Raw genomic sequence first — 27,935 nt, 5'->3', positions numbered from 1 at the left:
GTCGACTGTAGTTAGTATGCTTTGCCAATGCTAAACCTCATATCTACACTCTCGGTTGCAATACAGCACATGAAATATATCACAACTACAAGCCCGTCTCTCAAAACGTCACAGTAAAGTGTACCATCTACAAACGGTATTGCCAAGACCGCATATGTAAAAGAGCATAATAGCAAAAGGGATCGGCAAAATGTAATAAAATAATAGTTATCAATTATCTCCCTATTATTTTCGCGAAAAACATGTTATATGCTTATACGATCCTGCAATGAGTAAATGCCGAGGTGATAGTAGATTTAATAGCCTTCTGTATGCTTTAATTGTTAAAAAAATTTAAAAGCTGCAAGGAAATTTTTGAAGGCAATTTTCTCCGTTTGACGTTTCTGTTAGATATGATGTAATGAAAAAAAGCTCTAGATTTATTCCTCTAAAGGAAGAAAATCAGTCGATTTATTAGATTATCACAATTCAAATCATGCACAATAGTTGGTAGAAAAACAATTGACCGGGCGGAATGGTGCTTTTGAAAAAGTGACGGTGATTTTTCGTCACACCACCACACTGTCCCGGGGCACGCAGCACAACTGCGTAGTGAAAAAACCACAGCCACTTTTTCCAAAGTACCATCCTGCCCGGTCAATTGCTTTTCCACCAACTATTTTGCATAATTTGAATCCTGATAATCTAATAAATCGACTGATTTTCTTCTTTTAGAGTTCAATGAATGCTTTATAAGGATAAATCGGCAGCAAAGCCGTACACAATTTTTTCTACGCATACTACCAAGCGTTCAATTCTTACACATCCTCAAAGAAAGTAACTTGGGCCTTAAAGTGTCGTTTTCGGTAAGTTTTAGATTTCAAAGAACACGTACACACAACTTGTGAATAGATTAGTTTTTTTTATTATACTGGTTATGTCCTAACCATTCTCTTTTCGATCAGTAGTTTTTACAACACATCCGTTTCAAGGAAGTTTCGAAAATCACATTCATCCGCTTCTATTAGCGACTTGTACCCTCCAATACTTACAATTATGATCTATTCTTCACAGCGAACCGAACAAAACCATGTAGTAGCGATACGTTGGCTTTCGCAAATTGCTGATCGTATTAGACAACTGTTCATATTGTAAAAATAGACTTTTATCGACAAATGGTTGGTATAAATTAAAAGTGTAAAGTGAATTCTGAACCTTTGCTGTTTTCCGCACTCATTCACACTATTTGCTCCTTTTATGCAGTTTTAATAATAGTTGCTTAGTTCGTAATACTAGCTATCCACATCTGAGTGCTCAAACATACCTGTCCAAGTCCCAGTAATTATTTCGCTGGTTTAATCCGATTCTCAGTACTGCGCTTATTTTCCAACTCGACACTTCGACTATTATAAAAGGACGAGACGATGTAGTATCAAAAATGTACACGAGCAAATCAAACAGATTTTTAGGTTCTGGTTTATTCCACGAGGCGAATGAACAAAAAACTGACCTAATACAATTATGATAATGAGCATCTTTAGACAAAAGTTGGAGACTTAATAAATTATAACATTTTTAAAATATTTCTTTTTGTAAAAAAAAACTATTTTCACGAGCTCTACGAGTTTTGCTTTTACAGTTAGCAGAACTTTTGAAGAATGCATACTATATACAACTTATATAGCGCAACTACTATTTATACTAGTCAGAGACGTTGAATTAAACTATATTATACACACACAGCTTCTCTGAATTCAGTGCACGCTAAGCTACAGTTATGAGTTTGCTGGTGGTGGTGGCCTTCGATCGTAATCACCTCGACCTCCACCCCCAGACCGAAAGTCCATGAAATCAGCCCCACCACCTGGTGGGCCCCCACCGCGGTCATAGCCAGCCGCGTATCGGTAAGGATTTTCCTCCGGTGGGTAGTAGCTACCCGGAGGCATTCCATAGTGATTGTTGGAGTAACCTCCTGGCGGTGGCGGGTATCTGAAAGTGGCGAATAGTGAGTATTTTCTTGTTTACATCCAGCATGCAAAAATACTACCTTCGTTTGTCTTTGTATGAACGATCGCCCCGATCCCGATCTCGATGATGATCTCGGTGATAGTTAGATGGCGGGTGTCGATTATAGTTATCGAACCGATCGCGCTTGTGGTCACTAAATCTGGAAAATTAAGAGAGTCAGTTAAAATAATCAGTCTGACCAACAGATTCATTACATGTCAGAGGAATTTGAAACGTTCTTGCGAAAACAACGGTCTCACTTACCTATCACGACCACTCCACCGATCTTCTGGGTATGGTCCACCACGCCCACCTCCATCGGGATACATTCCACCGCGTATACTTTGCGGTGTACCTGGGGCACCTCCTCGAGGCAATGCTCCTCGCATGCTACCACGGTCAGGATAGTCATCCCATTTTTTGTCACGGTCCCTAACATTCCTGTGTAAATAGGGGGCGTTAGGGAAAAGCAGAACACACAAAAACAAAGCTGAAATTACCTTCCATCACCATGCAGACGCTTGTATTCTTTACTGTTCTCATCCAACTCGCCGTCCTCAAGCTTTCGCTTGGAATGTGCCCCGTCGTCTTTCGATTCACTATTGCCATATCCATCCTGCCCAAGGTACCGGTCCCGTTCTTTCTGGTGGGAGGTATCCCCATCTGCAGTTCCTATTCCACCCCGATCCGGCGTACCCGTTGCGCCATGTTGTCGTTTTCGCTCTTTTCGCTCGCGACGATCATTTACCGGTTTCTCTTTACCCTGTTCAGCCAGTGGAGTCGTAATTACCGGTGTAATTTGCCGATTCTGGCCGTTATCTTTTTTGCTAATCTTTTTTATTTTACCAAGGGTTTGCAGGGCTTGAGGGGTCCCGGGTAATTTTTTCGTCACCTTTTCGGCTTTCTCTTTGGCTTCCTTAACCGGGGAGTTCTGGGATGAACCAGTTCCGTCCTTCGCGTGATGGTGGTGATGGTGATGATGATGGTGGTGGTGATGGTGATCTTTCTTCTTTTCCCCACTGCTGCCTTCCCCGCCTTCATCGCCCTCACTACGCTTCAAAGCGTGTTTGTACAGTTTGAACAGTTTCTTAGCGTCAAACTCGGTGAATTTGGAAACGAAATACCAAAGATTGCTTCGCCATTCCTTAATCTTCTCCGGGTCTTTATACACCGACAGACACTGGTTGATCTGGTTTCCGATGCTGAGGAGACATGCTCGTGTCTGATTTACTTGTTCTTGTGGTGGGAGTGTCTGGTCGGGGTTATCAAGCGTTTTGAGGGCCTTTTTCACTGGTCGCATTTTTTCTTTGCACTCATTGAACACACTTGGGTCCAGATCTCCGATGATGTTTAATGCACACGGTTCATTGTTGGCTGTAAAATGCATAGGGCCTGTGTTCTTTTTCTTATCCTTCTTTGTATCTTTTGCTTTCTCGCGTTTCTTACGCTCCTTCTTTATTTTGGGCTCTTTTTGGTTTTCCTTGGGACCGTTGGCATTTGTTTCCTGATCGTGGTGATGATGATGCAAATCCGATTCGGAAAGTTTCTTAATTTTGGGTGGAACAACAGGTTTTTTATCCTCTGCAGAAGACCCTTCGTTTATGTCTAAATCGTTGTGAGTGCTGGTCGACAAAGGTGATTGGACGGTTTCTGCTGAGATAGCTTTGCTTTCACCGCGCGGTTTTCGCTGTTTGCGTGGTTTCTTGCCGATACCCTTTTTCAGCTCGAGATTCTTTTTGATGATTTTAAGCAAATATTCGGAGCGAGATTGAAGATGCTTCGCTTGCGGCTTTTTCTCTACATCATTGGACAGGATTTTGTCGCCGAGATTCAACGAATCTTCCATTTTCATTGCTTCCCATGATCCTATACCGAACTGATAGATTCCTCGTAGCAAACGAGAGTCATCCTCACTGGTCCATTCTACGTCGAAATTCGCAGGTCGGGTTTTGATTTTCAGTTGCCAGTTTGAGCGTTCCTCTGGATCAGCTGGCAAAACATCATCCAATGGTTGAAGCTCTTCCACGCACTGTAATAAGGTTTTGACGTTGAATGATACGCCTCCGAAACGAATAGAAAATGCTGCTCGAGGACCTCGTTTTGCTTTTTCTTCCGAAGTATTTTTCTCTTTTTCCTCGTTTTCTTTCGAATGTTCCATAAATTGCACGCAACGTTCTTGGAGAAGTTCGCCAATCCGTTTCAACTCCGAGAGTGCCTTTTCCTGCAGTTCAGAATCAACAGCAATCGCTTCTAACCGTTTCAACGGAGCTGGGAATTTTTTATAACTTTTAATAAATCTTCTAAGTTCAGTGTCCGTGAAGCCAGTAATCTTTTCTTTATTTGTAGGCCTTCCTCGTCCAGTTGTCTTTTTACTGCTTTTGCCTTCCTCACTGGCATCCGATTCATCGGCACTCTCATCTTCTGCCTCTCGTTTTTTACGCTTTTTGCCACCTCCCTCTTCGTTCGCTTGATTTAGCTGTTGAAGAGTTTTTCGTCTTGGTGGAAGGTACAAATCATTCAATTCCTTGTTTCGTGCTTCTGCCTCTATCAGCTCTCGGTAATTCTGTGGGATGATCTCATCCCAATCTTTTGTATCACCATCCAATTCCGCATCATTTGGAGGTTTCACAGGCTTCCTGATTGCAGAAGTTTCCTTCTCTTCATCGAAATCAAACGTCGTTACGTTGAATGCTGATAACAGTTCATCTCCGGGCATTCCTGGTGCTTCGTCTCTCGTCTCTGCCCGCTTGAGAATCTCATCAATATCACATACCAGTTCGTCGTCTCCGTCCTCATCCTCTTTGAACAGCTCTTCTGCGCCAAATTTTAAAATTGCAGAAAGTTCGTCCTTGTTGAAAGGGTTAGTCGTATTGTTGGCGCCATTTTTGTCAAGTACCGTCCGACCCGTTGTGTCCATTCGTTGAATTACCAAGTGATCCAGCACCATCTTCTTTTTAGCTCGCTCAACTATATCCTCTTCCACTGATCTGGCCGTTACCAACCGATAAATGTTAACCTGATTTTTCTGTCCGATACGATGCGCTCGAGCCTGCGCTTGCAAATCATTTTGTGGATTCCAATCCGAGTCGAAAATGATTACCGTATCTGCTGTGGCCAAATTAATGCCCAAACCACCTGCCCGCGTTGACAGCAGGAAACAGAAATCCGTCGAACCTTCGGCATTGAAATGATCCAACGCTTGTTTCCGTATCTCCCCCTTTATACTTCCATCCAATCGCTGGAATGAAAAATGTCGCTTCTGCAAATATTCCGCCAGAATGTCTAACATCCGTACCATCTGTGAGAAGATCAACACACGATGGCCAGTTTCCTTCAAACGACACAGCAATTTATCCAACAGGACCAGCTTACCGGAACCTTTCAATAACTGCACCACTACATCATCCTGATTGGCAGCCGTTTGCGTCTCGAATTCGGTGGGCCTCGTCAACAAAGCATGGTTGCAGCATTTTTTCAGCTCAATCACAATGTTCAGGAATGTATTGATGGAGCCCTTCATACCCTTGCGAAGGGCATCGAAATTCTTCGTCAGAATCCATCGATAATACTGTCGCTGGATTGAAGTCATTTCGACTCGAAGTATCTGCTCCACTTTAGCGGGAAGACTTTTTTCTACATCCTTCTTCACCCGCCTGAGAATGTAAGGTTCGAGTTCCTTGTGGAGCTTAGTGTACGACTTGTCGTTGGTAGTGTTGCCATAATTGCGCTCGAAAGCTTCCCAAGCATCAAACTTGTTAGGCATGATGAAATGTAACAGGGCCCACAATTCTTTCAGTGAATTCTGCAGAGGCGTTCCTGTGATCAAGAGTCGATAGTTAGTATCGAATTCTTCCAAAGCTTTATACAGCAGTGAATCATCGTTTTTCAATCGATGAGCTTCATCAACCAGCAACGCGGCCCAACTGACGCTTCCCAGAAAGGTTTTGTCCTTTAATAGAATTTCGTAAGTGGTGAGGATGACATTGAACTTGAGCTTTTTGTTTTTCTCGAAACACCATTCATACTGCCGAATAATTTCTCGTGAGGGAACATCCCCGAGGTACGTGACGACGTTCATATTCGGAGCCCAAATGGTGAATTCCCGTTGCCACGCGGTCATAGTACTCAGCGGAACTACGCACAGAAACGGTCCGTAACACTGTTGTGCAGTGTAAAGATAGTAAAGGAAGCAAATGGTTTGAATTGTTTTACCCAAACCCATTTCATCTGCCAGAATAACAGAATTTTCCTTACACCAGGTGAGAATTAACCAGTTCAAACCGTCCATCTGATAATCTCTCAGCTTCAGTCCTCGATCTTCTCCTAGATAATCCGGTTGGCTCTTCAAGTGGTGGAATTTGGGACGATATTTTATTGCCTTGCAGTGCTTGGAAGGAGTCCGCCTACTTTCCTCCCGTTCATGGAATTCTTCAAGTTTTTTATTCCATTTCCTTGCAATTAAACTAGCATCTTCCCAGGTGGAATCCGCATAAGGAAGTGATTCCCATTTGCACAGATAATCCGTGCCTCCCTCAGATTTCTCTACTTGTGCTATCACTCGCTCCACATTGTAGTAACTTTTCAGCAAATCCTGTTGCAGTTCCTGCTGACACTCATAATAATCTATATCCTCAGGTCCAGCTTGGTACTTCCGCCAGTACTCAACGTCGTTCTCTCGCTTGATATAATTTTCCAACTTCTTCATTCCCTTCACCCTTTGTTCCTTTAACGTCTCTTCGGACTCCCACGTGCAATGTAAATAGGACCACCCGGTCCATTTTATCAGATACTGTGGTTCGGTACTGTCGGCATCTTTCTCATCGACCCCCTCGTTGGGATCGCCACTTTCCTCTACTGAGTAACAGGTCGTGGCCGCCCCGGTTGCACCTTTCTTCCCTCTCCGCTGACCAATTATCCGCTCGATCGTTTCAGTCTTTTCATCCTCAGCTGCGGCAACAGCGGCAGCTTCCGCCTGTTCCGCATCGATTTCTAGCAAATCTTCACTATCAGTCTGCTCATCACCGCTGGCCTCCTTATAGCTAACAGCTGTTTTGTTCCGATTTCGTCCCTGTCGCGAATGATCCTCCCCACTGTCGCTAACTTCATCCGAAGAGTAGGCAGCTCGCTTCTTTTTCTTCCCTTTCGGTTTCGCGGCCGGAGCCGGTCGCCTTTTGGCAGCTGCTGCTGTCCGACGAGCCACGTAACTGCCGCCGGCATCATCGGAACTGTCCTGTTCGCTGACATCGCTGTCCTCGGAGGTGTCCGATTTCCAACGGCTGCTGAAACGAGAGGAAAAAAAGCAAAACAAATTTGAAATTTACAACGCACTATGAGAAGAGCGGAGGCAAAGTTTTTTTTTTTTAATTATAGATGCATGTCGTCATAGAGCGAAAATTTTCCGATTCTGCGCAGCAGAGTTGGGGAAAAAATCTAGAACAAGCAGCAGTGGAAAGTGCAATAGTCAATAAGTTTAAAATTATTCCAAAAAAGCGTATCAATTTCTAACTTATTGAGAACCCATCAAGAATATTACGATTTTTTCGATTCAAATATTTTGAATTCTTACAGAGTGTGAGGTTTCGAATCTTGCCAAAATCGCATTCATTTTTACTTTGTCACGAAAGTTCGCTTATATAAGAAATGATAACAAAACGAATGTTTTCCATAAAATCAGAACTCGATAACGTACAATCTGGAAGCAAATATCAAAATCCGCAGTTCCAACTTATCACTCACCTATGCGACATTTGTACAAATTGATACTGCGTTTTTCCTAGGAGCAATTTAAAAACCGGTACTACAATGTGGCTGGTCTGAAGCAAACTGCCAGCTACAAGAAGAAATAATGCCGAAAACCTTCTATTTGCAGCTGCTATCAAATTGAACTTTGTGCGGTACAAACATCACATTTCGGCCTCTGTTCAGCCTACAGTAGCTGGGAATATTTGATGGGAGAAGTGCTACTGCCGGCCGCCGTATGACCACATCCAGCGAACCCTGGACGGTTCGCAAGGTCCTTGATTTTTGGACGTATGATGACGGAACTATATTTCTTGTCTCGAAGCTGAATACGCCTGTTTTGACAATTATCTACGCTGAGTCAGATTTAAAATCATCCAATGCGAAGTACTCCGAGGCCTCGCCTGGGAAAATCCAGGCATCCAACCCCGGGGGAACCTTAAATCTTAAGCTGTAGATGCTGTTATGAATAATTCGCTATTACGAATGTGTAGCTTAATGAAAAAGTGCTTTGAATGCAGAAGTCGTTCTGTAACGTTCAACGGAAACTCATTCTTAACTCAGTACTTAGAATCCTCACTCCCATGGATTTGGCAGTGCCTTTCAAAAAGTGACAGTTGCAAACTATACTGATACGGATGCTGACGAAGACTACAAGTCGGGGTCGAAATACACGTGTCTGTTGTCGTAAGTTGTCTCTGATGGAAACGGTATTATGACGAATCTAAATGGACAAAGAGAGTAGCGGAAGAATCAGGCTGGTTACGCACACAGCCAACGACAGATTACCAGCATCGATTGTACCTGATGTACTGAAGAAGAAGGACGATTGAGGAATAATAAGACCGCTGGCAATGACAACTGCATAAAGATCTGTACGGAGTGAAAAACTGGATTGCAGCAACTACTGAGCACTCATATTCCTGACGTATACACAACTATACCCAAATTCTATAACCGCAGCATATCATTCGCACGCAAAGGATATGATTACAACCGATCGAGGTGCATGTAATGCACGAATACAGGCTTACGGACAAAATGAAACGATTGATCAAAGCGACAATGGATCGAGTGATGGGCTTCGCCTGAGTATCAGAAACGCTCTAGAGTCCTTTTGAATATCGGAAAGGGTGATGGGCTTTCCTGTCTACAGTTCGCTTTGGAAGGTGACAAAAGTAGTGGATTCAGTCTATTTTCAACCATCAAAGGCATCGGTCACAATACCCAGTGTGCTCCTGCTTCTGTCCGAGCCAGTGCAAAGCGAACGAAAAAACAGTTCCTTGTGTGCATTGTCTGAACAACAAAGGGTACCGTTATTTTTATTCTTGTGTGATCTATCAAGATGACTGAGTCTCATCGACAAAACGTGATTATTCGACCTAACACAGTGGCCATTGACTTCAGGTCTTTTCGCATAAGACCAAATATTCGTGATGTGGAACATCTGCTGAAGGTGAAAATGCAACTTCGGTTTTCGGAAGTCACCTGCATACAGCTTGAGCACGTCAGACATGCGGTGCTGATAACCTTCAACAAATTCGCCCAGGCGAAAAGATTCATTTCGCAGAACAACTTAAACCACGTGCTTATTTGTGACAACGCTAAAATCAAGATCCCTGTATACATGGATAATGGGAATATTGAAGTGAAATTACATGATTTATCTCCACTTACTTGCAAAGTGGCAATTAAAAGATTCATGTCGCTTTTTGGAGCAGTGGAATCTATTACGGAGGACACATGGAAAAACTACTTCCCAGGTATTTCAAATGGTGTCTTTGTGGTGAGAATGCGGGTAGACCAACCCATTCCCTCCTACCTTACCCTGCAGTACAACACAGAAGGGGGTGATACCATTACACAGCGAACTCTTTGTACAAATCAGGGACACACGAATACGTGCCAATTCTGTGGACAAACGGCGCACTACGGACAACCCTGCCCAGAAACTGCTAAGGAAAGCTCAGTTGCAGAAAAAAATACCAAAACCCAAGCCCCAATATCTTTACCTGAACCACAATCGGTTGCCAATGTTGTGGCTGCAGTTAAGGCAATAATGACAACTGCAAAAGCTTCAAACTTAACTAATACCACCAGTGAAGAAGCTACCACCAAGGATGGAGACCCGCAAGGACAAGACGCCAGGAAGAAGATCTGATCGCGAGTATCACGGCAGTAATCAAGATGATGATACCGACGTAAGCAACAACGAGACAAACATGGGTAACCCCGAAATTGGCGAAAGAAGGAACATCTTCTCGACGCGAAAAAAGATCTCCGCTCGCAATAGCAAGTTGCGCGCACGGGATCTTACAGGCTCAAAATAAAATTTATTATTATTTTTTACTTCTTGTAAATATATTAAAGACCCATGGCTCCTCTAAACTAACGCATTGAGCCGTGTCAAATAAACGAATTAAGAAAAAAAGTAGTAGATTTTCCAGAAGTCTGTTCATCTTGTTGATTTCACTGACGACCTCGATCACGTAACTTTTAGACGACACTGGTAACCCTCATCTGACTGGAGATTAAAACAAAGCGAATGAGAGCAAGGAATTAGAAGGAAGAAACATTACGCGTTCCACCGCGAATACCTATTGATGGCGATGATATCGAGGTGGTCGATTTGTTCGTGTATTTTGACTAACAGGTGACCGCCGTTAATGACACCAGTGGACATTTAGAGATGTATTTTGGTAGGTAATCGCGCGAAGCTAGCCATCTACAAACGCTCACCATTCTACGGCCACGAAAGCTGAACTATGTTGGCAAGAGTGACGTGCCCTAAGTGTCTGCAGACGGAGGTGTTGCGAACGATCTATGGAGGAGCGCAGTTGTAAGATGGAATGTGGAGACAGCGTATGAACCACGAATTGCAACTGTTGCTTGCAGAACCACCCATCACACAACGAAAATTGGGCGGCTGCGGTAGTCGTCAGAATACAATAGTCAGACAATGCGGTTTAAAAAAGGGTCTCGAAATTAATCCGACAAGTAAAAGAAGGAACAAGATGGATCAACCAAGTTGAATAGATGCCGAGGAGTCTGCGGTCTCTGTGAGCCTGACGACAAACTGCCATAGACCGAGTGAACTGGAGACGACTTTTTGATACAGCAAAAAACATCACGACTTTGAACTCCCTCGGCATGATACAATACCTTATCGTGGTACGGGGGATCTTCTACTGAGGCAGGATTACAGTGATTATATGACATAGAAGCTTTAAGTATGACTGTATACTTTCTTTTTAGTTAAGCTACATTGTGAACAAATTTAGTATTGAACTTGGCAACCTTTATTACCCACTTAGCCATGGTCGAAATAGTGTACCAAGTTGTTGTAGCGCCAAGTTCTTTCTAGAGGTTGGTGCTTCACGATAAGCCCTAGTTTGGGGCTCCTTTAAACTTTGAAGTGTCCCATGCCAAGACGGCGAAGATGACAATATAGCATATGATCTTTGGTAGCCGCTCGCGATCATCCACACATACCTACGTTCGCGATCTCCCAAAAATGATAACACCCCGGTGATAAAGTGAACCGTCTAGCATGTGTATATTTAAACATGCAGTCTCAAACGTAAACCTACAAATGCCCGTGATCGCGCGATCATCTTTCGCTCGCGTAGTCTCTACCCTTGGTACTAGAACCAATAGAAAGTAACGCTGATATCCATTAGACATCATGGCGACATGACCGGGAATTCTAATAATATGCGAGAACTCACTCTCTTTTAGAATCTGAACCGCACACTGTAAATTAAGTATATTATTCACGATCCGCGCGATCTTTCATTAACACACGCGAATATGCAAATGGCCACACGGTTACGAAATTGAATTTATACACGCGAAGTCACACATGTGCTGGAATACGCGACAAACATGCAAACATACAAACGCTTGATTCCTTCGCGATCATCCACGCACACCTACGCTAACGATCTCGCAATCTTGATATCGCAACGGTGCAAATTGAACATATAAATTGACATCAAATAATCACTAAATACAACATTTGATATAACCTTATGGAGAAACATATATTTATTTCTAAACAGCCAATAGTGGTACTTCTCAATTCACCATTGCATCATATTCTACAGCGCAATTTTTCGTATACATCAAATCCTTAACCCTACCCCAGTCCACACCCTTATCCTCTCCTATGGCATTTTTGTGGTTTGCATGGACCATTCAGCCATTACCCCTCTAATCATGTGTTTTGGACTCTCTCATTTCCCCACCAAATACAGCAAAATTAAAAATAATAATGAAAAAAACATCGACTTTGAACTGAATGGTAAGTTGCCAAAGGCAAGGGGTCTCAAAGGCCCGGCCAGTTACAGCTCTCTAGCTTCAATAAACTTGTAATTCGAAATAAAAATGATCGAGCGTTTTCGAGCTTTCGATTTTCTCACTGATAAAGCGACAAAAAGGAAGCTTTCGATTTCATCGGGTCTAAGGAGCAATGCTTCTTGAAGTCACAATTTTAGCATGCCTTTTGAGTGTTAAAATGCAAACCTATCTGGGTAGTGCAGCGCATGTTTTTTTTTCTGAGGTATATTGCAGATCGGATCGGATATCCACAATGAAATGTAGAGTAATACAATTCTACTACCATAACTACCAGGAAAACCGTTGGCCAAAACACTGAGCTTTGGAAGGTGACTATGGACATGTTAGGAGTGCTATGCTACCTCTCTAGGCATAATTGTTCCATGTGTATATGGAATCCCATAGTACATGGCACTGTAATGCGTATAACGGAAATATGACAATCTGCGAAAATACGTTTAATTGCTGCAATTATCGCCTGACCACATTACCTAACGCTATAAAGAAGTCTTTTTCTATCTTTTCCATCTGCTATCTACTAGTGGTAGTAAGGGGATGCATAAATTATATAACGCAAAAAGTTCCACACTGCCACATGTCACTATATAACCAATCACACAAGTTTCAATTACTGTACATAGAGGATAGACTAAGACAGGCCATGAAATTGATAGAAGAAAGCAATATACTTATGATCGATCGAAATAGTCCATATGTAAGAAGAAATACCTCTGGATTGTTGGATGACCTCATATGCCCTTTCCTATAAGAAGGGTCGGAAACTCGATTGTCGTAACTATCGCTTGAACTTGTGCGACCACCCCTGGCTGCTACTCCGTTATTGATCTGGACTAGCTGAAGTTGTACAGGGAATCAGTAGATAATTATGTTTGAGTGTAGCGAAACATCTTTCAATGTGCAACTAATACGGATAATCCTAGTGTTTATTGATCAATACCGGCGCTGGCCAGGCCGCAATATAGATCGCGTAAGGAAAGGGAAGGAAAGTTAGACCGATACTTGCTTTTGCTAGAGGTCGTATATATTACTGCGCACTCCACAAGTATTATAGGGATCAGTTCGGTTTCTCATCTTGCTCAGTTCAGAAGCTATAAATCGCTCCGCTGCTATAGCAGGCCAAGTGATCAAATTTACCCGTCCGCTGTTGCTTTGTCTATTTGCAAAAGCAAAAATTTATTCCTTCTACCTAGTGTGTGAAACGTGAACAAACAATGAGTGATAATGCAAAGGAAGAGTATGTCCCGTTGCGGATAAACTGTGTTGCTGTTGACTTCTCGAAATGTCCGGTAAGACCATCGATTCGTGAAGTGGAGCAATTGTTGAAGGTGAACATGAAGCTCAACATAGCAGAAATTAGCGGCGTGCAATTCCATCATTTACGTCATACGGTACTGATTACGTTCAAAAACATTAGCCAAGCAGAATCATTCGCTTCGCAGAACAACTTGAAACACGCCGTCGACTTTATACAACATCCCAACGTATATCGATGACAGTATTGAAATAAAGCTACATAACCTGGCACCACGTATTAGTTCCGTCGCTATTAAAAAACTCATGTCAAAATACGGAGAGGTGGATAGTGTTAAAGAAGATACTTGGAGGAATTTCTTCCCAGGAGTTGGCAGCGGCGTTCGTGTAGTGAGAATGCGGCCGACAAAACGTATTCCCTCCTACTTGTCTATCTCAGGCAGATGCCTTAAAGGTATTGTACATACTCAACGAACACTAGTCACGCACACAGGGCAGATTCCTACGTACCAACATTGCGATCAGCCGCTACACCACGGAAAACCTTGCGCAGAGGCTGCTAAGGAATCTCCCCCTGCGACGACCAAAGTCGGTATACAGTCGTCGTATGTTAAACCATAACCGGTTGGTAAACCAACAACTGCGGACCGGGTAGTAACAAACACCAGCTCAACAACGATCGGGTTTAGTGCCACTAAACCAACTGCCATTACCAACATCGAAGTAACTACGATTACTGCAAATGTCTCCAAAGCAACAACCAACAGCACCAATAAAGAATCAAGCACCGATGAAGAAGGATTTACGGCAGCGATCCGGAAGTACAAGAAACAAACAAGAACATCCGACCATGAGCATCATGAATGCAGTACCGATGACGACAATGACAAGAACGAAAACGCGAGAGAAGACGGACCGAATGACCCTCAAGGTGCGGCAGACAATGCACCTAAATTTTCACCACCAAGGAAGAGGATCTCAACACGCAGCAGCAAGCTGCACCAACAAGATCATATGGATAGTTGAGAGTTTATTTTAATTTCTACATATTGTAAAATTTTTAAAAGACCCACGGCTCAGTTATGCTAACGCTTTGAACCGTGTCAAATAAACAAGAAAAAAAGTATTACGGGAGGAGCATATTTTTAGTAAATATAGGGATGCGATTCTTCTTCATTTTCTAGTTATTTTCCAGCAGCCTATTTCCGCTACGACCGAAGACAAAGACCGACACCAGAGAGGTAGCTCTACTATCTAGACTAGATATATACCCATCAACTCATGGTCCGGGGATCACGCCTTTACTTCCGTTCCGAAGGAAGACGTGACTACAGATTTTTTCACTTTAGAAAAATCACAACGACCTCGGCTGTGATTGAACCCAGACCAACTGAGATGGGTGGCGGTCACGATTACAACTCAAACACCGGCGCCATCTCATCACCGTTCATTTCATACTCGATCATACAAACAATGGGTTGTTAAGAACAGTTACCATATCAAAATATGCTTGTTCCATACATCTATTGACCACATACTATTCAAGAACCATGTAGTATATTAGGTGAAGAAAAACAAAAATCCTGTTAGTTTGCTGCCTCATTTGTGTATAGATCAAAAGTCAAAAGCGCACCGCTTGCAAACAGCATGGAAACAAAAAATACTACCCACGGCGACCGGTCTTCGACCTACAACGCGCGGGGTAGAGCAGATGATCAAGGTGATAATGGAACTTGTTCTTACAGAAGTATTACACCTACAGCGGTACATCATACAAGACAAGTAATACCGTTCTATGACCAATTGTCCCATGTTGCAAAACTGACAACTGAGAAAAACGCGATAGAAGATGAAAATTGTATTAGCCATATGGAGAGAAACGGTACAACAAATAAAGCTTTTATCTAGAATTACGTTCATAGCAATCGTTTCCAATATAATCAGTCCAGTTTTCCATTATGAAAATCCAATTAACGTTGGGTTTTACGAAGAATGTGGGACTGTTATGCCAAGAAATCGGATAGGAATGGGAAAATTCTACGCATATCCGTCTCACCACGATCTATGCAAACGATGTTCATTACTCATTTTGTTTACAAAAGTGTATGTCGGAAGTTTTCTGGTTACTCGGGAGGTTTTTTGCTTCGTCAAAATCGGAGATAGATGCGTTCATCATGTTATGGAAGCGACGATACAAATGAAGAGCTTTACAGGATTGATCTCACTGGTGTAATTAATTTTACCACGGCCATCTCTTTTTTAGTGAAGCTTTACTTTTCCACCAAATTATTCAGTGCCCGATATCTTGCGTAATGTACTTCTTAACTAAACGCTACGTAATTATTTTTTTATTGTTAACTTTTTTGGGACAATTATGCGTAGAATTTCAACAATGGGACAGACTTGGTACTTTTTCACGAAGTCTTCGAATAAACTGTATGACTTGGATGTGTTTTCTAAAAATAGGTATGCATCAAAAAGGACTGTTTGATGCAAAACGGCACAGTAGTACTAATAAAGTTCGATTCCTTAGCCGAGACAGATAGCTTCATAGCGAAGAACAACATGCAACACGACGTCGAATATGAAAACGTCTAAACCAAGATCCCCGTGTATATGGACCTTTATCTTATGAAAATTTGCCTACGCACCTCGTAATAACATGGATTATATTAAAAGATTTATATCAAAGTATGGAGAAATTAAATCCGTCACAAACGACACATGGAGAAACTTTTTCTCTGGCATTCTGGACAGTGTTCGGGTGGAGCGAATGCGGCTGAAACAACCTATACCGTCTTACTCAACTTTCGAGGGCAGATCAGACAGCTGGCCAAAAAATAAATGCCAGACAAACAATATTTCACGATATCCCCAAGTCAATAGTTGACATACCTAGGGGAGAAATAAACACGAAAGAAAACGGTTATATCAAAGTTGTTCGAAAACACCAAACTTCTTACACCGAAATTTAGAGCTACTTCAGCGACGACAATATGGACGCAAATTAATACGAGAAGTGGTGAAAAGTGCCAAGAATGGACGGCAAATGACTCTCGGTTATTTTTGTTTAGTTTATATCGTAATTTTCAAAAAAAAAATTGCAAATGCCCATCGTGGTTTAAGCTCAAATGAATAATAAAATTCTCTTTTAAAAAATGGCCTTTCGAATTTTCAGTTCGATTGATGAATTCTTATTTTGTGACAACACGCCATATTCTGAAGCAAATTCCGTTGACACTAATTGGACTATCGCTTAATCCAATTGAGCTATCCCCGTGATATTGTAAAACCACTTTTAACTCATAATAAGCTATAGGTTTTTGGAACAAGGTACAGATATACGAATAACAAATTCCACTAGAGGATCATTAACCTCTGGCACAAAAGTACAATGTAGAATAAAATTCTTTAATATAGGATCTTCCGTGTATATATTGAAAATGGTGACTAAAATGAGTATGATTGTTTAACAGTTTTTTTCGTCCCTTTATGGGCAACTAGGGCCGAGGGTGGTGGCTAGCGAGTTGACCTGACGAACGAAGCTATGGTGCCTTGAACACAGGCAACGCAGATCCAAGGCCATCATTGAAATGACAAGTTCTGCGTTTGAGATGTACTTCCCCCTGTTGCCAGACGAAAACCTTGTGAGATTGTATGTAAAGTCATATTATGAGTCCTGTGGTGGTGTGTGCGTGGAAGGTGTGAATTTTAGCGTTCGAGTCCAGGGGTGCACATCTGTCTGTTGGCGTGGATAGTGTGATCGCGAAGGGCTCGAGCGTTTGTATGTTAACGTATTTGACGCTTGCGCTAGCGTGTGTGTAACTTTGCGTGCATAAATTCGATGTTATAATCGTGTGGCCATTCGCATGTATTCTTGAATGATTGCGCGCGGAACGTGAGTCTGATACTTAATTTTTAGTGCTGCATGCTAGAAGAGTCAGTTCTCCCATATCACCAGAGTTCCCGGTCATGTCGCCGTGGAACGTTGTCTAGTGAGTATGAGCGTCATTGCTGGATTGGTCCAACTGAAGGTATGAGTCTAAGCTTCTATAACCGAGGGTAGATTTCCGGACGTGACCGAATCATGATCGCGCGAGCGGTGGGTTTGCTTGAGTATGTGTAGATTATTGCAATTGCATGTTCGCGTTTGTGGCCAGTTTTGAGTTATCGCGAAGGAGACGAGCGTTTGCACGTTTGGAATGGGAGATTGTGAGTATATATGAGAGAAAATACAATTGTGTTATTGGGTGTTAGTATCAATCTAATTTAGGATATAGTAATAAAAGGGTTCATAACATGCTGAATAAAGAAATAGGATGCAAAGAGATTAACTAGAAGTGTATGAATTTCCGATATAATTTTTGCATACATCAGTAATGGTACAGCAAACTAATAGAACTACGACAGAAACAGGATTTCATCATGCTATGCTAACCGGGAATGGATGATTGACGTGCGTCGGTCAACTTATACCTTAATTTACAACTCCAATTTTTTCCGAATGAATAGAAGCGAATGTACATATTGAACACTGAATTTACCAACTATTCTATCATATGCGCCAGTTCTACATCCATTCCCTTTTCCAGCTGTCACAAATTCTCAGACGAACGCACAGATAGACAAACGACAAACGAATACTAATCACTCATTGTTGTAGACTGGTCCTATTATTTTGTCGCTAATTTCTCGAGGCTCAAATAAAATATCTTTTAATTTCAATATAATGACGGTGAATATGTTCTATTCCCGTTTTAGTAAAAAATTTGTGTAGATGTAACGCAATATCCAAAAGAAAAGATAGAAATTGACATATTTTGCATTTTGTATAAAGAGGCCTTATCGTTATGGCCGACACGGGGGCACGTCGTTTGGCATAATGTTGTAATGTTTGGCATAACAGCAGGCGACACATTCTTTCGTTTGGCATAATGGTCATTTAGCATAATGGTCGTTTGGTATAATTTTAAATATACACTGAAATCTCTGTTATATTGTGCGTTGACGCCTAATTTGGTTATATCACATCGCTTTAAGCTTGGTGCTGGTAAACTGGTTAGGGCTATGATTGAGTAATCCGGGCAAACGAGTGGATCACAGGTTCGCTTGCGAATGTTCGCCGCTTACGATGGCGAGCCGGTTGCCACCGCACTCGGCGGATCCTCAGCGGCTTTGCGCCGCTTCGGATCCTTGGTTTCGCTTATGCAACAAAGCCAAGGGCTATATGGTATATAGATTCAGACAACTCTCGACAAACATATGATTACGGCCTAAAAGCCAATTGTCAAAATTCTCTTTGAAGGGAAATTTCTGAGCCGAAATCATATGTTTGTAGAGAACTGTTCATGATTGAAGGAAGAATCAACCCTTATGTTTAAGTAAACTGGGCAAACGAGCAGTTCAACAGATTGCACGCGTTTTATTTTGCGTGCAGATTCAAAGAACTGCTCAGGATTGAAAGAAGGAATCAACTGCTAAGTTTGGGTAAATCGGGCATACGAGTGGATCACCAGTCTACTTGCGAGCGCTATTTGATATACAAATTTAAAGAACAGACTGAAAGAAGGAATAAACCCTTGTTTTTGGTAAATATATACATATATAAGGGTTTATTCCTTCTTTCAGACATGAATTTGTATACCAAATAGCCCTCTCAAGTAAACTATTGATCCATTCGTTTGCCCGGTTTACTCAAACTTAGGGGTTGACTTCTTCTTTCAAACATAAGCAGTTTTTTAATCCAAATATCAAATGTTCCTTGGCTTTGTCGGATAACAGAGACCAAGGATCCGAAGCGGCACAAAGCCTCTGGGGATCTGCCAGGGGAGATGGCCGCCGTCCCACCGTCGCAAGGGGTAATCTCTCACACGCAAACCTATGATCCCCTCGTTTGCCCGGCTTACTCAAACATAGGGGCTATCAACTAATTTAAGTCCGACGGAGCGGAGCGAGCCAAATATAACAAAGATTTTAATGTATATTTCAAATTATTTCAATCGACCATTATGCCAAACGACCATTATGCCAAACGAACTTATGCCAAACGACGTGCTCCCGCTCGACGCTGTATATATCGCATTATCAGTAATAGTGTCTTCAGTAAGGGTTTGAGCCAATTGACATAGTCATTTCATAAACATATGAAAAGTAGAGGTGTGCGCCGCGCCGCCGAATGCAGGTAAAGGTCGACGGCGCGCCGGCGTCACGCCGATGTGCTTACTATTTTTACATGCAACGAACGGCGTGGCGCGGCGGCGGCGGCGTGGCGCACACCTCTAATGAAAAGGGCATATCACAAGTGCGAGCCTCTCTGTTTACTTTCTCTTTCGATTGTTATGACGTCATCATAAAGCTTTCCAACATTGTTTCAATAAATATCGAAAGACTTTGATGTCGTCTACCATATTATGCAAAGAGTTAAGGGGCAAACGTAAAAGCGGCCTAGTTATTGACGGAAGAGAAAGTAAACACAGAGAGGTTCTCATTTGCGATATGCCCTTTTCACATATTTATCCAGATTTGGCATAAGGTTATTCAGCATAACGGACATTTAGCATAACGGTTATTTGATATAATGGTCATTTGGCATAATTTTGAGTAATGATCGCACTGAAGGTCATTTGACAACGGACATTTGGCATAATGGTCATTTAGCATAATGGACATTTCAATAGTAATTCTTCAAAAGGGCTAATGAGACTTTTGTAAACAAACTTATCTCGCTCATTATTCCGCTACCGAGTTGAATTTCATGAAAAATACACATGAATCAACATCTTTATCCTTGGTCGAATCAATTTCAAATGTTTTCTGTGTTGAAATGATAACAAATTAGGAGAAATCAGCAAAACAAAAGTTTGTTTACAAATCTTATTAGCCCTATTCAAATGTTGATATGGATTTGGTATAATTTTGAGAAATGATCACACTGGAGGTTATTTGCCATTTCTTCAACTACAGGGAAACACATAACTTAAGACTATGCGAAAAGTTAGGATAGTTTCAATTATTGAAACGCTATATGAAAAACTAAAATTCAATCAAAAAAACCAATAAAATCTACAGTATACTACAACGTAAGTTATAGACAAACAATCAACTTCAGAAATATGTAATAAATAGGTAATGGAAAACACATTATGATTATTGTTTACTGCAGGTTTAACCTTCTGGTTTATTTGCTGATGAACTATACATTCCTGTTATATCAACGCACCTTCAGTGAGATCACTTAACAATATTATGCAAAGTGACCTTTTTACAGAAAGCCAAATGTCCATTATGCCAAATATTCTGCAGAATGATCACTTCAGGCAGTCATGCCAAAGGTCCGTTATGCTAAACGTCCATTATGCCAAATGACCAGCTCCCGTTACAATTAACTCCGACAAAATCTAAACCTTGGGAAACATGAAAATTTAAAAAATACCTTTTAAGGATCACTGAGAATTTTTCGGATTTCGGTCAGACCCCTAACATTAATCACCCATTATTTCCAAAGTAGTTTTTCTTTATGCAATTACCGAATAACCTTCGAAGCCGGATCAGGTAATGATTACAGAGGGGACCAAATCAAAACCTAGTTAACCTTCCAGGTGTCGCGCTAGTGCACTGAGTGCACGCTGCTTTGAAAATCTAGCGAAATCGTCTTAGGGCACCAGCGGGTGCTCGTTCGGTGAGCAATTTGCGCGACTTCCGGAGAGCTAAACAAGAAAATGTAATGAATTTTTTAAGGGTGGCTGAAAAATTTACATATTTCGGTGGCGTCCAATATTCTTCTACCGGATTTTTCCTTATTGTGAAATTTAGAGATAAGGAAAAAAAGATTACAAGCATATTCTACATGGTTTGTCGCCCCCGCTTAACAATGTTTTCGGATACAGGTTTCAATCGGATGTTGAGTTTATATTAAATTATAAAAATATTATATTAGAACCCTCAGGTCCTAGAACAGGTAATATGATCTGTGGCTCGACGAACTAGATATTCAAAAACTTCCACAAGTGTCAATTGTATTAATAAAGATTCCCACTCACCTTTTCTTTTTCTTCTTGGAAGGTGCAGGGGCAGTGGCTTTACGTTTAGCCTGTGCATTGGCAGCCTTTTTACGGGCGTTGTTTCGTCGATTATTCGCCGCGTAATCTTCGTCCTAGATATGGGCAAAATCGACAATAAAAGAGAAAATGAAGAAAAAATGACAATTTAATATAAACAATGATCCGTATTCAAGGTAAATATTACATCGTAACTACTTTTTGACGACTGCTCGCGCTGATCTTCATCCTCCTCGTCTGAGTTCTGACTTCCCTCCTGCTCTTCGTCACCCTCTTCCTGACTCTGGCTGGCGTTGCTCGGTTTGCCACTATCCTCCGAGTCGCTGTTATGTTCTTCGCCACTGTCCTCCGATCCGGAATGATCAGTACACCCTGATTTGTCTTTGGTGTCTTCATCTTTTATCTGGCTACTGTTTTGCGCAGAGCCACTATGCTCTTCCGTGGCTCCGGACGTATCATTTTCAGACTCATCCTCATCGCCCGATTTGCTCACGTTGTGCACTGTTGTGTTCGATTTGTTCTCCTCCTCCGAGGCATTACCATTTTCCTCGGGTCGGGTACTATTCTGGACGACGTCATTGTGTGAAGTGTTGACGCTGCTGTTCTGTTCGTTGTCACTCGAATTGGCACTGGACGACTCAGAACCATTGTCGCTATCCGAAGCAGACGAACCGGATTCGCTTTGACTGTCGTTACCGGATTCGTTTTCCGAGTCACTTTTGTCCTCCTTCGACTGTGGAACAGAAATGGAAAAGGGGGAAATTTTAACGTTTGCTATTGTGACTAAAGACCTGATTGCTGAAAAGTGTAAGTCGACCCACGGTATTGTTGAAGACAATGTGTATCGCGATGCGGGGTGCTTTAAAAAGGCACCAAACTTGGGGATTGTTTTGAATTTGCACTTTCAGTGCACAAAATCGGAAAAAAATATATTTCCAAATTTTACGAATATAGCTTTTGTTATGATGCTATGTCAAAGTTAGTTACTGAAAAAATATTTTAATTTGCATCCGAAATTTGATCCAAAGGTAAATTATAAAAACTAACATGAAATTAATATAACATTTAAGGGATTAAATCCAGCACATGTTACTAGGAACTATCGAACTCAACCAAACTAGTAGCTTCAGTACGCACTAGTATATGTAACAGAAAAAGCTTATAGCCCTAGTATAGTGGTTTTACATGATGAAAAATTTAAATTGCTTAAATGTTCTATTACTTTGTAACTTGATAAATTTATATTACTCCTAGGAACCATGACGGCATCGAACTTGATTAGAAACTCCTTGGGATTGTCTAGAGTTGTACATTAAAAAATGACTCGCTATTCCAAATATTAGCGTCTATTATTAGTGCTATTGCAGCTGGCCCCAAATAACGGAGTAATAACCAGACTTAATCACAAAAAACTCAACCCTCCGGAAGTCGCGTAGTGCACATCGTTGTGAAATTGTAGAAAAATTTGCATGGAGCTCCCGGTGATCTCCTACATGCAGATAATGGCATAACTGCTGAAAGATTAAGCAACCCATTCCTGTTGCTTCGAACACAATGAAAATACACAGCGTTATTCTGGAGTCTGGGCGGACCGCTTTCTCGAATGAATGCAATTTCTATTCAAAGTTAACTATATTCAGTTTCCAACAAACCAGATTTGTTCGAAAAATCAATCCGTCGTAAGGCAGAATAAGGCTGGCAGTCTAAAGTTGATATGAGGCGTACTCTATGCATGTTGTCTCTCGACACAACATGGGTGATCGTAGGTTATAAAAAGAAATGCGGCAGAAAATCATGTTGAAAACCGAATACAACTCTAAGATGCAGAATCGTATCCGGTGATATTTACGGTTAAGTTTCAATTAAAAAGAAATTTCATTTCTTTTGAAACTGCATAAGACCATTACTTACCTGGCTTTGAAACATTTCTTTAGTAACTACAAAGTTTCTTTCAATTTATATTTCAATTCTTTCAAACAAATTGAAAAAGTGGTCAAGAAACACTAAATAAGCGTTCAATTTACCAATTAAGAACTTCATAAAGACAAATAAAAAGTTGCCCGCAAATAGTACCACGTCAAGTCCTTTCAAATATTCAATGACTGCAGCACAGCTTTACTTTTATATAAAAAAGAGAAAACGCAATTAAAATATTCTGAAAGGCAACAAGCATCAGTAATGTTTAATTCAAAATCTTCTATTTAAAAAAAGATAATTTAAGGTTACTTACCAGACAATCTTCCAATTGACATGCTGAGACCAAGGAGGCCTCCAGCTGTTCCTTGCCATAATTTCGACGCTCAAATACATGCGTTGTTTCCATTGATCCGGGTAAGTTCTTTGAAACCAAAAATGGTTTATCAGACTCATCGGTTACCTTTCAAGTTTAAGGAGACACAAAACATCAATGCGGTATCGTACCTCATGTTGGTATGCAAGAAAAGTTTTCGATAACTTTGACAGTTTGGATAAAAAATTTTAAACTGTATTTAATTTAGTAAACACTGAAGCATCACGGTAAATTTGTAACGGCATTTAGAAAAAAAAACGACTACGTATAAGATGTGTTCCTTTCTAGTAGTATATGAAACACAAATGTTAAAGACTTTAAACCAAACAGCTCACAATAGCTGTAGAGAAACATTTCTGCGTTTCTTTTCACTGAAATACTACTATATTAAATATTTTTAGACATTCATATATGCAACCATCATTTGCAGTAATTAAATTTATATAAAAATTATTGTACGAGGTGAGATATTTAAAATTTTATTCGTTTATTAGTCATTTTCAATCATATTAGAAGCCTAGACGACAAATCTTGAACCGATGTAGTTACAATACATCGCAATTTTAAAAATAAAATTGGTCATTGTATCAAACAAGATGTAACTATATTTTTTCCGATACGTGGATGGAATCACATAGTATACATACTTATATTGAAGAGAATCAACACAAATAACATCAACGAATTATATAGTTATTGTTTACTAATAAACCAGTCACTTGGTATAGTATTGACAAATGGATTTCTTACTTAACCTGATCAAAAGTAATAATTCAAAACGCTTTAACATTTAAACATGATTTATTAAGAGTTATCACGAAAATACGATACAATATAAACTCTTTCACTTAATAAAAATTTGCGCACCAGCTTTTCCACAGAAAGAAATTACACTTAAAACTAAATTAATATGGATTATTACTTATTTTGTTGTGCACATAATCAAAATATTTAATCTTGCATAATTTATAAGGTAACCTAGCTGAGTTTATCTGAGCATTTGGCATAGTTTTGTGACCAATGTTGTGACAATAACTAACAAATACATTAATTCTATTTATGTATTCTTAAAAAAACGAACATTTTAATTATTGTTGCTGAAAAATTCTTGAATGTATTTCAGAACCCTCTGCTTCAACTTGTTGTAACTAGCACCTTGCAATAATATAGTACGAAATAGTTTTCCAGATCAATACCCTAAAAAACGAACATTTCGGATACAAATACCAGAGATAAAGCTGAACCGTTCACTGTTCAGGAAAGCAATGAAAAAATTCACAATCCAGAACTACATCCCAGAACATCACTCACACCAAAATTATCAGTTATTTTTTTGAAAAATACATACATTATTGAAGGAAACCGCTCTCTGGAAGCTATTAACGTTTGCCGGAAGAAAATCCTATAAATTCCTTCAACCAATCAGGTCCGGGTCTAGAGGCCATATACGACGCAATAAGTGAAAAAATTATTGAAGCTGAATAAAATCGGACAAAATCCGATCCATTTGGTTAGCCTATGATAGATTTTAACCAAAATTGCTATAGATTGTTTGAAAACCGGGTAAAATTTTAGATTTTGTTCACTTTTCAAATTTTTTCACCACAAAGGAACGCATTACGTAATCATGAAAAACTTTGAAAAACCTCAAAATTCAGCTTTAAACCCGCCAACAACAAAGATTATTCCGGTATTTTGTGTTCCGGATGCAGGAAACTTCAGAAAAGTGCCTGAAATTCTGGTTTTTCATTAGACTGAATAACGACCGCGTGTTTCTCGAACCTTCCACGTGACGTGGCACTTTACGGTCAATGAAAATGCCACAAAAACGGCCACCAAATCGAGAAAAGCCGGGAAATTCACTATGGGAACCACTTTAGGCTGGATTTTATCGACTTGTTTGCATAAAAGGGCATTTTGCGAAAAAGGGTCCCCCTTCGATTTCGACGATTCCGGTCTTGTTGGAAAGAGACAACTCCAGGGCACCTTTCCAAATCATTTCTTGTGTGTAACAAAACACGGTTCCCGGATAAATTGGCCACTCAACCCGAGAGGAACCTTAAAAAGGCAAAGTTAAACTAAAGACTTCACTTTTTCAGCTAGAATTTTCGACTTTGGCTGAAGGAAAGCCACGCCCTGACACAACTTCCAGAGTGCGGAATTGTCCTCGGAACATGAAAAACGGATTGGTTTAGCTATAAATGATATAATTAGTAATTAAACAAGCTATTTACCTCACTCATGACGATTTTCAGACTGTTTTTCCTTACTTTTACTAGTAAAAAGTAACTCCACTGGCGGGGAAGCACGTTCAAAAAATCACATTTGTTCCAAATTATTGAGAAACGCAAAAATCCATGCAAAAACTTTATAGTAAGTAACCAAAAATCATTTTTTTCATCTCATGAAAAATTTTCACCGCTTCCGATTAGACGCCATTTTGGATGACCTCTCGTCTAGGCAACGTAGCAAAGGAAAAAATCTTTTCTCCAATTCTTCTCGAGGGAAAAACTGCAAAATTCCACCAAAATCACAGCGAAAAAACTTCTGAATTCACACACAATCACTCGCGGTCACCCGTGTTATTGTTTTGAAGCTGCTTGAAATCCTTAAACGGCTGGATTTACGAGGCGCTCTTCTTGGCAGTACACAGCGCAAACTTTGCGTTGCAGTTCACTTCAATGCGCCATCTTACAATGGAGAGCTTGATCTACTTGCCATACCAGCCGACTGTAGAAGTAGAACGGCAAAAGTCTACACATTTCGCACTTTATAGATTGAACTGAAATTATACACGCTATCGTGAAAATGCCTAATATTAGAGTGAAACCAAATTACCGATGTGATGTATGATTACATTTTTTGTCGTTTTCGCTTGAGAATATATATTCTGGTTGCAGTTGAAAACTGGAAAATCCAACCAGCGACAATTGTATTTTCTCTAGTTCTAAATAATGAAATCACGTCGAAAGTAGTACGCTGTTTTCGTACAATGATGCGCTATCCAGCGCACTACTTCCGACATCATGGATTAGCACTAAACAGGAGAAAAACCGATTGTCGCTGGATGGATTTCCCAGCTTTCAACTGCAACCAGAATAAATGAATCCAGTTTAGTTGCTTCAAACAAAAGTTTTTGATGGAACTGAGTTGGTTTCTCGCAAAACATGAGTGAACCTGAAATATACAGGGTGTTTGGTTCATGGCAAATACGAATAAAGTCGTGATTCGCTAGTTGGGTCACAGCCCCCCAGTGAGCAAATTTTCTGGCAGAGACCGCCCGAACAGAAAACAATATCGAAATTGATCGCAGAAACGTTGAATTCACAACAGTTTTATTTATTAACAACAACTTTTCTTGTGACATCGTTGTACTTATGATCCAGTCCTTCATGCCTCCAAAATCTACAACGGAACAACAATGTAAATCGATGTTTTTGATATCAGAATATGGGAAAAGATAATTTTTTTCATTGCTACATGCCTTAACGACCCCCCTTTTTCCATGTAAAAATCGGGTTTACATTGAAATTGGATGTAGAAACAACAAATGTGACTGTTTCCATTGTAATTTTTTCAGAATAACATTGTTTTTCGTTGTAATGTAACAATAAAAAATGATGTAAAACTTGTGCATTTCTATTCGGGCGCTCTGCTAGATTTCTGTAAGTCTTGGTTTGGCAGCCCTGTCAGATTTCTGCGCGTATCCTGTCGGGTTAGTTGAGCTAGGACGAACTCGGTTTCGCTCGCGTTTTCTAAAAAATTTGGACAGGAACCGAGTAAAACCCTGGCATAACTCGGACATAAACTGTGCAAAGATCCTGGCAATACCTACCTGGTAGAATTTAGCACGAATCGAGCAAAACATCTGACGAAGATGTGGCAGGAAGCGTGCAGAGATCTTGGCCGTACATTTCTGGCTGGATTCTGAACAAAGTGAGCAGCATCGGTTGGTTTAACCGCTTCTGTCAGTTGCATTTGTTGTTATATTTGAGCGAATTCGTTGCCAGAATTCTCGCACAAATCTCTGCCAGCATCAATTTCGCTTTGCTCAACTTTTGCTAACTTTCTGCTTGCCACGCTGACCGGGCCAGTTAAACCCATTCCGGAAGCGGTTCGGATTTCTGAATGGATTCCAACTCAAATGCAACAACTGATTCCGACTCAATCGGTTTCGGAATCGGTTGTTGTATTTGAGCTGGAATCCATACTGACTCCATTCAGGATTCCGAATCAAATTCCGAATGGTTTGA

At 40.7% G+C, this 27,935-nt stretch overlaps 1 protein-coding gene across 4 annotated transcripts; it reads right to left on the bottom strand.

Moving 5' to 3' along the window:
• Window positions 1-881: 881 nt before the first annotated feature.
• Window positions 882-26,399, bottom strand: LOC131681587 (chromodomain-helicase-DNA-binding protein 1). Of its 4 annotated transcripts, none has more exons than XM_058962469.1 (8): window positions 25,917-26,399; window positions 23,623-23,769; window positions 21,580-22,125; window positions 21,375-21,487; window positions 2,487-7,265; window positions 2,251-2,427; window positions 2,027-2,146; window positions 882-1,968 (listed from the first exon to the last, which is right to left on the bottom strand). In XM_058962469.1, exons 1-8 carry the CDS (start codon window positions 25,923-25,925, stop codon window positions 1,755-1,757), a joined length of 6,105 nt encoding a protein of 2,034 aa, XP_058818452.1. In that variant the 5' UTR covers window positions 25,926-26,399; the 3' UTR covers window positions 882-1,754. The 4 variants fall into 4 exon arrangements, with proteins under 4 accessions (XP_058818452.1, XP_058818453.1, XP_058818454.1 ...); XM_058962470.1 differs by having other exon boundaries at window positions 2,487-7,262; XM_058962471.1 differs by lacking the exon at window positions 23,623-23,769.
• Between the last annotated feature and the right edge of the window lie 1,536 nt (window positions 26,400-27,935).

Source organism: Topomyia yanbarensis, chromosome 2 (assembly GCF_030247195.1).
Source record: "Topomyia yanbarensis strain Yona2022 chromosome 2, ASM3024719v1, whole genome shotgun sequence".
In the NCBI taxonomy this organism is placed as follows: domain Eukaryota; kingdom Metazoa; phylum Arthropoda; class Insecta; order Diptera; family Culicidae; genus Topomyia; species Topomyia yanbarensis.
This window is presented reverse-complemented; position numbering and strand designations above follow the sequence as displayed.